The 14,422-nt window shown below is 35.8% G+C and overlaps 1 protein-coding gene across 1 annotated transcript; it reads left to right on the forward strand.

The window, feature by feature from the left end:
- The first annotated feature begins 12,678 nt into the window (after window positions 1-12,678).
- On the forward strand, window positions 12,679-13,989 carry LOC137732221 (protein BIG GRAIN 1-like E). Its single transcript, XM_068471521.2, has one exon. The coding sequence runs from the start codon at window positions 12,872-12,874 to the stop codon at window positions 13,898-13,900; it is 1,029 nt and encodes a 342-aa protein (XP_068327622.1). The 5' UTR covers window positions 12,679-12,871; the 3' UTR covers window positions 13,901-13,989.
- The last annotated feature ends 433 nt before the right edge of the window (window positions 13,990-14,422 follow it).

Raw genomic sequence — 14,422 nt, forward strand, 5'->3', positions numbered from 1 at the left:
TAGTAAAGTGAGATACAACTGATGAGTACAGGGGTGTGCTATCCACACATTCTTTTTTACTTCTCATACACCTCTTTTTACTTACCACACACCTCATAATAATTTCTGTCATTTGATCTTCTTCAATTCATCTAATCTGACGATCAAAAATTAAAAAAGTGTGTTAAGAATGTATAAATATCACATCCCAATAGAATAAAGTGAAATTTCATATATTGTACTGCGCATAGCAAAAAATAATCCTAATTAACTTGTCGAGGTTTCCCTGTACTTCTAGAAGACTCAAAACTCCACTAAAGCACTTGTTCTCCATGATGTGATTAAGGATAGTTTGCTTCCTTCTGCATTTTATATTTACACACACACACACATACGTGTGTGGTCTAATCTTGGATTAAGATCTACCATCTCGGTCTGATTTTTTTTGGCTTGGTATTGTTACCAGAACATATGAAGTTAACAGAAGATTTGATGCAAAATCGAGCATAGTGACTTTTTATGATTTATACAACAAAACTCACTTAGTTGGATAATGCTTTGTTGTTGTTTTTTTAAGGAAAGTGTTATTCACACACCTATTTTTACCTCACCACACATCCTTATTAATTTTTTGTCATTAATCTTTTTAGTTCATTCGATAGGATAGCCGGAAATTGAAAAAAAATATGTAAGAAGTAAAAATAAATATGTAAATAATACTACCCTTTAAACTTAGCAAAATGTTATTGGCACTCCAAACTTTCTATATTTAGAAAGAAAAATACACTTTTTAGAAGTGTAAAATGAGATTTTTAATGTGTCAATAACACTTTACCATATAAACCCCTGAAAATATGATCTCGAATTTGTAATTTGGTTGAACTGTTACTTTAATCCAAAAGGCGTTGGTTTTTTATTTTCTTTGAGGGACCCACACTATTCAGATATGATCAAAATACACAATTTTGAGTCGTCGGAAAACTAACGGTGAGATCTTAAAAATAAGGATCTAATAGATATTCATAATTTTGTATAAAACTCATATCATTATAGTATATACTATTGTAGTCAAACTCCAAAATATAAGAATACTAAATTAAAAAAAAAAACTATATATGACGCGGTTGGACATCGTAAACATGTTGTCATTATAAACAAGGATGGTGCTATAACACACTCATTTTTTCTCTCACATACCTTTTTTTAATTTTTATCTTGATTTTTAGAAGTACATGAGAGATAAAATGGAATGTGTGGATAACACAACCCTAAACTAAATACATGAGGAACACTTTTTTTTTTTGAACAAATGATATTATCTAACTAAGGGGAGGAAGATAGGTTTAGCCTCACAATTAGCTAGTAATAATGTGGTTCAAATTCGCTTTTAACTCACTTAAAAGCACCCATAATATGTAAATGGGATCGGGGATTGTCATGTAAGGTCATCTTCAACCGACCCGACCAAATGGTCGTATGGTTAAAAATGGTTCTGAATGACACGAAAACCGTCTCCAACCAAAGACTAGGCCAAAGGGTTTGTGGGCCCCATCAGGCCCAAACCCTAAATCAGGCCAGCATGCTGGCCATTTCCAGCCAGCCAGCCCTCCAGCTCAACCCATTTGAATGTCAACGGCTACCTGGCATCAACATGACGCCAGCCAGCAGCGGCTAGCTAACGTCATGCTACCATCAGGTTACCGTTGGAATTTGAACTTTTTTTTTGCACAAATTAAAAAAAAAAATCTAAATTCTTTTCCTATAAATACCGACACTATTCCTACAACATTGAAAGCTGAAGATAAGAAGCGCCATGTAGATAAGAATCCTATCTAAAATATGCACAACCAATTATATCTCGACACGTGGCATTCGAAATCCTATCTGAAAAATTATTAAGATTACATAAAGATAAGAAATCTGGAGAGTTACTTTAGCGATACATGTCACTCGAAATCCTATCCGAAAAATTATTGAGATTACATAAAGATAAGAAATCAGGAGAGTTACTCATGTTAGCGACACGTGTTACTCGAAATTCTGTCCAAAAAATTATTGAGATTATATAAAGATAAAAAATACGGAAGCTTTTTGTGACATCCCACATCGCCCAGGGGAGTGATCCTTAAATGTATATTCCCGTCCCTACCTAGCACGAGGCCTTTTGGAAGCTCACTTTTGGACAGTAACAATTCAATAATTTATTTCTCTTCTTTGAACTGTTGACATCCTTTCATAGTCCTAAAGCACTCATACTTAAGTTCCTAAAGCATCTCAAATCCAATACACTTAAATCAACATATTGTATTATGTGTTCTTGCATGAACGTCTCTTTTATGAACTAAATGTTCATAAACTAAATTGAACCTGTAGTTTCAAATTTAGTGCCTTTGAAACCCGAAGTTATCATAAAACAAATACACCCATGTAAACCTAACGTTTTTCATGAAAACCATATCTTAGAACTCGAATGTTCAAACTTTGATGCTTCTATGATCGACCCAGTTTGGTCTCGATCTATTGAATTAATTAAATGTGACATGCAGTCCAAATCTGACAATTAGGAACGCTTAAATAAAGGATGATATTTGAAACGACCATGAAGCATGAGAACATTCTTCATGATGCATGAACCCCCTACATTTATATTTACCTTCCGATATATATATATATATATATATATATATATTGAAGCCCAAGGGAGTGATCCTTATATGTATATTCTCATCTCTACCTAGCACGAGACCTTTTGAGAGCTCACTGGCTTTGGGTTCCGTAGGAACTCCGAAGTTAAGCGAGAAGGGGCCTAGAGCAATTCCATGATGGGTGATCTACTGGGAAGTTGCTCGTGAGTTTCCAAAAACAAAACTGTGAGAGAATGGTAAGCCCAAAGCAGACAATATCGTGTTTCAGTGGTGGAGCGGGCCTGGGAAGTGATTCGCCCCGGGCCGAGATGTGATACTTTTCATTTGGGGACAAGTGGCACTCAAAATATGTTTAAAAATATTATTTTAATATGGTAGTTTAATTTAATTAACCATATTAATTTAATTAAAATAATAAATTATATTTGGCATATAATCCTTTGATCCTCTCATTTGAATATAGTATAAAATATAATTTAACAATATTTATTAAAATATAATTTCTTGCAGAACTATCATTTAATCTTCCTTCGATTGGAAATAACCTAAGCGATACACATCAAACGGACTCATGGACTGGAATGGACTGGCCTTATCCACCCAGAGGACCCAGACCCAATGACTAGACCACCTTAACACGTGTCAGACGCTGAATCACCAATGGTACCCAATTTTGAACAATTTGTACTACAATTATTGAAATTTGAACTGAATTGGGCCGTATAAACATAATTTTAAAGTGGTTTAAGCTCCTTTGAGCCGAACGGACCCAAATGTCTTTAGTTCATAAAAAGATGGCCCAATATCTCTAGTAGAAAAATAAATATGGGTGCAAGATGACTACTTTATATTCCTATTAACCATTTTTTTAACCACCTTTAATCAACATTTGTTTCATTAAAGTGATTTCGAAAGAGGGAGAAATCGAACTTAGAACATTAGGTGAAGAGGTGAATATTCTTAACCATTTGAACTATATGTTCTCTGAATTTTTTATCATCGAGACTTAATATTAACTTGTGCATATATGGCCAAAACGCAAAAAAAAAAAAAAAAAAAAAAAAAACTTGGAGTTTATCTACAATGCCTATATGGCCGACATCATTTTCAATTTGTACAAGAGGACACCAGGTGCTTCTCTAAGTCATGTTGCCCAAACCAAGCTAGGAGACACGAATGACGTCTTTGTTGGGAATGGTCAGCAATTTTGTTATTCAAAGTGACATATCAGAGCAATGTCTTTCCAAGCGACAAGAGGGTTGGAATTTTGATAATATAATGCATATACTTTTTAGGTGGTTGAACACTATGTGTGTAGTTACCATGACCACGTATTTGAGGGATCCCCTTCCGTGAGGGATCTTTTAAATAAGTTTATTGGACGGATTTTGTGTGAGACTCATTTCATATTGTAGTTCGACAATTTAATCATTTATTTTTTAGGTCTTTCTTCAAATGTCATTTTTACCAAAAATAAATCCTAAATCCGATACAATTTGACCGTTGGATTAAATAATGAGTCATATTGGTGTTTATTTGAATAACTGAATTCATTTATTTTCTTCACTGCAATTGAATATCTTAATAATTTTAGATTTCTCTGAACTTTTGGAAGGAAGATCTACGAATGATGTACTAAAATATTGACGGTTTAAATCATTGAAAAAAGTTACGAAATAAGCTACCAAAGTGTCTCTTAAATAAAATTATTTGCGGAATCCCTCAATGGAATGAGACTATATATATCATTCTGTGAGATATCTTGAATAATTTTGTTTGCACGATATTTTCTAGTGTATATTTCGTAATTTTTTCAATGATTCGAAAAATTTATATTTTAGTTTATCATTTGTAAATCCCTTTTGTAAAAAATTAAATAAATTCAAACCCATTACAACATTCAAATAAATGAATACGGTTTTCAAAGAAACATTAAGGGTGGGTTTGTTGCACTGGACTATCTCGGACTGGATTAGCTTCAGGGACTAAGCTAGACTGGCTTAGACTAAACTAAGTTGGACTGATTTAGTGAAGCGTTTGATGCTGTGTCAAACTAAAAAGCAGGACTCATATATTATATTACTTAATCTATATTTAAAATATTTTATTATTCATTTAATCTATATATACTAATATTTTATTATTAAATTATCTTTTTCCTTTCTAGAATCATCTTCCATCTTTTTATTCTGGTCAAACTCTTAGTTATCTTCCTTCTCATTTTTTTCCTCCGGCCACTGCATCCCTCCCCTCTCCCCTTTCTCTGCCCTTCTCTGTACCACTGTCTCTTTCCCCTTTCTCTTTTCTGTCCCGTTTCACCTCCATTCATTGACTCCTATCCATTTTTCTCCTATTGACTTCAAATTAGTCTGGCATTCTTCTTTTTCTTCAAATTATGAAACTTGGTATTTATTTTGTTTCACCTGAAACGGCTTGACACATGAGCTACGGGATAGCGGATGGATATGAAATTGTGGAGATTGTTTTCGGATTCTAAGTCCTTGAGGTCAAGATCGTTATCTTTATTTTCTAAGTCTGATTCGAGTTCAATTGACGAAAATGGAGAACCCAATTTAGCATATCGAATCAACTGTTCCTTTGTGAAGCAAATAGGGGAAATCTGGGTTGTGGGTTCGTCATGGAGCAAGTAGGGAGTTGGGTTGTGGGTTCGTCGGCGTGAAGGCAGAATTTTGGTGACTGGGTTTGCGGGACGTTGGTGACTGGGTTCCTATAGCTTAGCACGATGAGGAGAGAGGGAAAGAGTGTGGTGGTCTGGTAGTGTGATTTCGGAGTGAGGATAGAAAGCTAGCAACGCAAGCAATAGCAGAGAGAGATCTTAGCAGTCCCTTGGTTATTGGGGGGTCTTGCTAAGACCTCTTAGCGAAGGGTTTTGTCTATGCGAATCCCCTTTAGTCTCATTAATGTTAATCCCAACACGGAACAAACAAGGTATTGGACTAATAGTTAGTCGAGTCTAGTCTAGTCCCACTTAGTGAGGGCAAACAAACGTCCCTAAAATGTCTATCATTAAATCTAATAGTCATATGGTTTTATAGAGCAAGCAAACATAAAAAAATACACGCTAGATCATTGGGGTAAATTGTAGAGTAGGCCTTATAAGAACCCTCAGTTGAAGTTCTATGTGTGCTGAGTTCTTCTTGCCATATAACTGTTAGATTAAATGATAGACAACTAGTAGAAATGATCACTTTTTGACATTTGGTTCTAGAAATGATTATATGTCGTTATGTCATTATGTCGTCGTTGTATGATCAATATGTCATCGTTATTAAAAATAATCATTTATACATCTAAACGTCAAAAAATGATTATTCCTACGAATTGTCCTAAATTCGTTCATCTACAGTATTTTAAAGATTCAAGTTGTTGGGTTCATTGCACTTCCCACAATTCTTATCTTATCTAATTATCTCTTTATCTTCTCCAACAAAACTTGTAATTGGGTATAGCCCAGATTGATTTTGATTTTGAGAGGAGAATATTGCTTGCCAGCAATGAGACTTGTGGACACTATGGCCTGTAGGGTGAGAAATGGGGGACATTTTAGGGTTCTGTCCCACGCTGTCTTAGCAACTCAACACAAGGTTTTGTTTAGTGGGGACATCAATTGGGCCTTTGTTCCCCTATAATCTCAAAACTCTAAACCTTGTTAATGGGTATTTTAATTAATGTATTGGGGTGGATCATCTTAAGAAAGCCTTAATATTTGCACTAGTTTTGAACTTTGAGGTTTTTCCACCATATATTGGTGTATGGGATATGATCCGGTGTTTGAATTTTGAGGTTCTTCTATTATAGATTGTCAAAATTCTACCATGCAAATCTAACCATCCAATGCAATGGATGGCAAATTTTTTATGACTTGGACTGCAAGTCACACACCATATGCAAGTTTACTGAAAAATAATTTATCCTCATCATCTTTGTGTCGTTAGATTGTAAATCAAACATTGATAGCGTCAATTCTTGTCTAAATGTTTGCCTTGATTCACAGTATGGCATGGCAAGAAGTAAGCAAACTTGATATTCTACTGGTACCTGATATAGGTGATTCAAACTTTCAAAGTCTCTAGTGAAAGGGGCAGAAGAGAGCTGAAACATAGGGCAAGAGATAGAGATGGGACTGATGGGAAACGATGACCATGATAGGTAACTTTTAGAATGCATGGTGCACAATAAAAGAAAGCTACAAAACATGTTGAGGATGAATCTATCAGATTATGCAGGATTGGCTAAGAGGGAATGCAGACGCAGCTATTGTACGAGTCACGACAAGCATATTGTCTGCTACTTTATGACCCATTTGGCAGTACAGCATTCATGCTGATCCTAACAGTCGGCCTAACATGCCATACTTGAGTTGGCTAGACCAATCAAATTTGAGTTTCACTTGATGTAGGACAACGGACCTCAGATATGAGGCAAATAGAAGTTACAAGTCCTCCTGGAAAATGCAGAAAATTAACTTATCTAGTAGTGGAAAATGACTTTAGATTTATCATGCATGATGCAACCACGTACCATGGCGAGATAAGTGAATCCATTGATATTGTGCATATCATTTTGAAAAATGATATTCGCCCTTCTTTTTTTTTCTTATGTACATTTTGTGTTTAAATAAAAGGAAAACTAATAAAAAGGGTTTGAAAACTTTGAGTTTTAACGATAAGGACAAAATAAAGGGTAAAGTGAATATACCAATATTGACTTTTTAATGTAAAAATGTGGTTTTTCGTTAAATTTTCCTTAAATAAACCCGGCCCGTGTGAAAAAGAATTTGGGTGTGTTTAAATCATTTCTGTTATTTTTTTCAAGTAACTGGATGAGGTTTAGTTACTTTCAATATGGGACTTATGAGTTCGACTATGGTGCACAAGGATGGAGGCAGCTAATGCCTACTGGGGATTGCTGCCCTCACTGAAGTTTTGTGTAGAGAAAAAGAATCACGATGCTCACTGAACTTAAATTTATCGTATTTAAATACTTTAATTGATTAGTTGAAATTTTCAAAAAATATGAATAATAAGTTATTATTGTGAAAATATGTCCACAAGTTGATTTAATGAAATTTAAAACGAAAAAGAAGAGCAATCAAATTATTGAAGAAATTTTGGTATCATAATTTTTTTTTTTTTTTTTTGCTCAAGTATAACTGGAAGTTAAGATTGCCCCTACTAAATAACGTTTTCTAGCTCCGCCCCTGATTTGGCATCAGAAATAATGACATAGTGGCCGTCCATAGGATAAATTTTCCATTGTGAACAGAATACGAGTGGTGCACCACATGTTTTTGTATAAGTGGTGGGAAATTTTATTTTTTAAGTTATTAATTTTTTAACATACATATCTTACACGTGATGTACCATCCCTTATACCAATCTGAAAAATCTCTCCATCCGTAGAACTAAACTTTTTATTCGCTGCCAAAGATGTTTATAGTGGGACCAGATAAGAGAGAAACAATCATAAAAATAAAGAGGAGTTTGTGATCCTCAATTTTCATGATTACCCTACCGATTCTTTTGCCACCGTTAATTTTACACTTAATTTGGGCTTTTTTTTTCATGCAACCTACCTTTTTATTTTATTTTAAAAATAAGAATCTATACACTGAAATAGTTGGAAAATAAATGGAAGTGGGTGTGGCAGCTTCGTATTCCCCCTAAATTGAAATGTTTTATGTGGAAGACATTGCATCGTGCACTTCCCACGATGGCAGCTCTTTACAATCGGAAATCTGCGCCTTCACTGCTTTGCCCTTTATGTCATTCACATGAGGAGTCTGTTGAACATTTGTTTCTTCTATGTCCATGGGTGAAAGCTATTTGATTTGGGGGTGCTTTAACATATCGAGTTAATCCTCCGGAAATTACATCGTGGGGTACTTGGCTTTTGGCTGTTCTACAGAATCATGTTCTTTCCAAGAATGACTTGATGCGGGTTCTTTCTCTCATTGCATTTTCTTGTTGGCACATTTGGAAAGCATGGTGTCGTTTCCTTTACCAACATAAAGCTATCAATTCGTTTCAGGTCCTCTTTGCTATTTCCACCAGTGTGGCGGCTTTCCTTGATGCGAGGTAGGTTTCCTCTAGTTGATAGGGACGACACCTATCTCATAGCGAGGGACAAGTTAGGTGGGTGCCGCCAACTCTTCCCTATGTAAAAATAAATGTTGATGCCAGTTGGGATGTTGCTACGGGCAATAGATATGCAGGGGCAGTGGTGCGGGATTTTTTGGGGAATTTCTTGGCAACTCGTTGCACCAAACTTAGAGCAACTTGCGTGGATTCTGCGGAAGCCTTGGATGTGCAGAATGGTTGTGACTTGGGTATCTCTTTGGGTCTCACTCATGTGATTGTTGAATCGAATTCTCACAACACTATATCCTTTTTGCAGGGTTCAATTTCTGAGGGCAGGTGGGAGGCTTTTCCTATTTTAGCGAAGTGTGTGAAGCTTGGAGAAGCCTTTCATGTATGTCACTGGTCTTAAATTCCAAGATCAGCCAATTTGGCGGCTGACCATTTGGCGTCGCGAAGGTGTGTGGAGATGTGTGATGTGTCTTGGGTGGATAGGCCCCCATCTTCATTTGTGCATGTTTTAAATAAGGATGGCTTACCTTGTCCGCCTTAATTTGTGAGGGAGGTGCCAGGGGAGACACTTTGAGCCTTGCTTTTGAGTGTCAGGTAGTCTAACCCCTGTACTTCCTGGTTGTATTTGGGGATTGCTGTTGTTTGGCTTTCATTGTACTTTTGGGCATTGCCTGGTTAATCTAGCTCTGTTTGCCAAAATAAAAAAAATAAAAAAATACGTATTGAACTTGTTATTCACAAATATTCGAATTTAATCCATCACATTTATAAATGAAGAGAAATATCTCTAAACCGTACTAGTCAATGATATTGGTGGCATACTAGTCAAATTTAAGACATCACAATTAAGTAAATTGCCTAAGTCAGCTTGTCAGTCAAATTTCATATTTTTTGGGATCCCTAAGGGCTAAAACACTATTGGTGACATACTAGTCAACAACAACAATAACAAAGTTTTATCGCACTAAGTGCGGTCGGCTATATAAATTCTAAAATGCCAATGCGCTCAGTTTTGTGCCAAATTTTCCGTTAGCTCCAAGTATTTCATGTTTTTCTTAAAATCTTTTTCCAACTCTTCCTTGGTCTTCCTCTACCCCTTTTGCCCTGAGCTTTGAGTAATGTTATTCATACCATGTTTTTATACCATATTTCTATACCACCTTAGGTGGCATCTGATGTGGATAGCCACATCATTTGAAAAATTTGCAAAACCCAAGGAAAGGAATGAGAAAGACTCCTCATATACCACAATCATAATTTAATTAACTAGTTTTTCTTAATTATTAGTTTATTAAATAATGAACTAAATTTAAAAATCTGATTAATTCAAATGATGTGGTTGTCCACATCAAATGTCACCTAAGGTGGTATGAAAATGTGGTACAAAAATATGGTATGAATAACATTACTCTTGAGCTTCTGTCTTCTATTCGCTTCTTTTAATTAAACCATACTAGGAATCTCTCATATTTCTTATCAACATCCTATAATTTGGGTTGATTAATTAAACCCTAAATTGATCTTACTTAATAAATGGAACCATGAAGATCATCCTTGGAACTTGGACGCGTGAGAGCTTGAAAATCTTCTAGGTAATTGATACGTCAAAGTTAGTGTTAATCGTTAGATATTGACATCATGCAGAATGCAAACCAAGGTACGTACGTGTGTGTATTAAAGCATCTCCAAAAGAGATGTCAAAATTCTAGGTGGAATGACACTGTGTATATTTGATATTAAAAGTCTCTCCAACCGAAATGTTATTTGCTAACTGGATTTGAAAACTTAGTGATTTGATGTCAAATTTATTTTTAATTCATTTTAATAGTGGGTCTCTTATTCCACTAACATTTCAACCAATAAAAATTTTATTTCAACATTTTTTTAATAATTACAATCATTTAAAGCTCTATTTAAATAATAAAATAACATTTGACAATTCGGTTAGAGAATTACAAAATTTGAAATAAAGCTTCTGATTGCCACATCAGTCATCAATTGTAATTTCTTAGGTCCTCTCATATTTCTTATCAACATCCTATAATTTGGGTTGATTAATTAAACCCTAAATTGATTTACTTAATAAATGGAACCGTGAAGATCATCCTTGGAACTTGGAAGCATGAGAGCTTGAAAATCTTCTAGGTAATTGATACGCCAAAGTTGGTGTTAATCGTTAGATATTGACATCATGCAGAATGCAAACCAAGGTACGTACGTGTGTGTATTAGGTCCGTAAACATGCACGCGTGCTCGCACCCACACGCACACTGCCGGGATGCCCCAAACACCAAGGAATGGGAGATTGTGTGCGTTTTTCTCTTTTAATGGGCGGGCCAAATCAACTGACTAAACCGAGGGGCTCCAAAAGAGAAAAGTAAAAGATGAAAGTTGTGCTGAGTGTCTACTTCTTTAGGCATTAAAATTTAAAAGACCTCTCCCTCAATTCTTCTTTTCTCCCTGGTGGGACTTGGACAATAGATTTTTCTGATAGAGACACAAACAACTTCTTTGGATACTTCCCTTCGTTTTCCATAGAAATCCAAAGAAAAGTTTGTCTAGTCATTTTGAGTTACAGGTTTATCCACTGAGATGATATGTATCTGCCACAATTTAGACAAAGATCACATCACCCTAGTGCATTGGATTGTCGTTGTGCATGCTTTCTAAGAAGAGTAGTGGTAGCGATTATTCACGCACATGTGATTTATAAGCAAAGTATTGTAAGAATTATTCGTGCACTGACTCATGTGCGCATGCGTAATAACCGCACATACATAATATTCTTCTTATAGTGGCAAAGTTGAGACTGATCAACCAACTAATCCTTAGTTGATTATACTGACACTGTTTCGTATAGTTTCTAAACCAACTTCTATTAGGAGGCATTAGGGTTCAAATTCCAATCCTTGTAACTATTTTCTCTGAAAGTAAAACCAAGACTCCTCTAAAGAGGAGGAGGCAGACAGATATTAGAAAGCCATATAAATGAGAGGAGGCAGCAAAATATTACTGGGCCATAGAAAAATCTAAGCGCGTCAAAAATTACTTGGCCAACAATAAACTTTCGTTTTATTTTATTAAGGAGTGACTTCCAAGCTCACAAAAGTTTGGTGGCATCTACCAAATTCTCCAAACCTATGATGATATGCACAAAAAAGTCAGCAAACACTACATGCCTATAGTCCCCATAGGCCATGGCCAACACCCCACTTGAGAGCCAATTCCCCATCTCCTCATCCTAAAGATTAGAAGCCCTAGAATCCAAGGAAACACAGGTCTTCGCCCTTCCCCACCATCCCTAGCGCAAACTCCTCTGGTTTTAATTAAATCACCAAAGACTGATCATAAGGATGAATTTTAACGAAAATGTTACTCTTACTACATATTTATATCATTATTTGTACTATTTTTCTAATAAAGATAGGATCCACATATACTAGTGGACTCTACTTTTATTATTAGAGATATGATACAAATGATGGTAATATGTAATAAATGTAGCGTTGAAAACACTCAATAAAAATGACCTGTCTATACCATTAAAAACACACATGATATTTCATACTAGTAATACAATGTCATGAGTTTTAAATTTCTCACATAACATTATATTATTAATTTGGAAAAACGTCAACTTAGTGCCCTCATTTCATATAAGTCATTGTCCATTCCAAAACCTCCAAATAGAGAGTTGAAATGCATATTTATATAGACTAAAAAGCACATGAATTGTTGAATATTTTAAAGAAAAACTAATGAAAATGGCTTGAAAACTTTGAGTTTTAATGATAAAGATAAAATAAAGGGTAAAGTGAATAGTACCATGATTAACTTTTTAGTGTAAAAATATGATTTTTCGTTAAAATGAACAATACCGTGAACTTTTCGTTAAAACTCCCTTATTTTAAAGCCAGCTTCCCCACTACTATCAATCATTTCAAACCCATCAATCTCTCCACAATCTCACAAAACCCTCCTTTTATGCTAACATCTCACAACTACTTCCCTCCCCATAAATACCTTCAACACCAGTCACAAATTCAAACAAGCATTACCTGCAAACCAAAAAAACCCCATATTTTCAAATTTTCATAATACCATAAACTCAATTTCAAAATTTCACAGGTCTCAAACATGTCTATTATTAGTACAGGGGTGCTCTCGGCAGACCCTGGAGCTGATAAGATACACAAGAAATCGTTCCACCACAGGAACGACTCCGGGGAGCTCGATGTTTTCGAAGCTGCAAGGTACTTCTCAGGATACATTGAAGCTCCCAGCAGCCATAACAACAACAACAACAACAACAACAGCAACAGCAACACTTCGGCATTTTCGCAGAGGATGATGAAAGAAGACAGATCGTCATGGAGAGGAGGCAGAATCAGCCTTGATATGCCTATAAGACACATGCTCCATCATCCTCAGCAAAACCCTAATCACCGTAACCACGTGGTGGTGGAAAAGCAAAACAACATCAAAGACAAGAAATACAAGCAGCCGAGCTCTCCAGGCGGGAGACTAGCCAGCTTCTTAAATTCTCTATTCAACCAATCAGCATCCAAGAAGAAGAAGTCAAAATCCAGCGCCACGCAGTCCATGAAAGACGAGGAAGAGAGCCCAGGTGGAAGACGGAGGAGGAGGAGCAGCATTAGTCATTTTCGAAGCTCGAGCACCACGGATGCCAAGTCCCTGTATTCCTCATCGAGTTCAGGGTTTCGAACACCTCCTCCTTATAGCCATGTACAAACGGCAGCCTCCAAGAGCTACAAAGATTTGAGAAGCTATTCGGATAATCACAAGCAGCAATATCAACAGCAGCAGCAGCAAGCGGTTTCTTTATCGAAGTACAATACGAACTTCGATGAGAAAAGATCATCAAACAAAGAACTGACTTGGTTGGATCATGAGAAGTTCAAATTATCGGAGAAGTATAAGATTAGTTCCGAGCTAGATCACAAGGGTTTGCTCAAAAGGCTAAGTGAGGTTGTTGACGACGAGGAGGAAGATGAAGGTGCAGAGAGTGATTCGAGCTCTGATCTTTTCGAGCTGCAGAATTATGACCTGGGTTTTTACTCGAGCGGCTTGCCTGTGTACGAAACTACAAATGTGGACAACATCAAGATCAGATCAGGAACACCAATTTCCAATGCTTCGTCCTAAACCCTAAATTTGTGTTAGATATTATTGGATTATGCATATGTGGTTGAGAAAGGAAATTTTAATTAAATTTTAATTAAATTTCAATTAAATTTCCTACAATTTTCTTTTTAATTACTCTCATATTAAACTTCCATTGGCCTTTTTTTCTATGTATGTACAGTTGAGAATGTTTCTGCTTTTACTTTACTTTTGGCGATATATATTAAGATTTTTAGTATGCTTCGACATATCCTAGTTTTTGCTACTTTTTTACTGTTAGATTCTTATATTTCATGACTAATATCTAAGGGCTAGAAATCTATAAGATCCACTAGAATATATTTAAAAAATTTGGCATAGATCAGCATTGGTCACAAATGTTTATGTGGAGTGCTGGAAAATCAGAAGCCTCAGAAGTGCAGCAGTTTTGGTGGGGCTTGACTAGATTAGATTGTGCCATGCCGATTTCGATGATCAGAATTTTATATGAGATGTTCCACTACTAGATTCATGGAGAAACAACGCATCATAACTCACACCATG

The sequence above is a fragment of the Pyrus communis genome, chromosome 16 (assembly GCF_041283825.1).
Source record: "Pyrus communis isolate YQ-2024b chromosome 16, ASM4128382v1, whole genome shotgun sequence".
Taxonomy (NCBI): domain Eukaryota; kingdom Viridiplantae; phylum Streptophyta; class Magnoliopsida; order Rosales; family Rosaceae; genus Pyrus; species Pyrus communis.

Bases quoted from the DNA above. Each gene is read 5' to 3' on its own strand.
- LOC137732221 (XM_068471521.2), top strand. From the start codon at position 12,872: ATGTCTATTATTAGTACAGGGGTGCTCTCGGCAGACCCTGGAGCTGAT.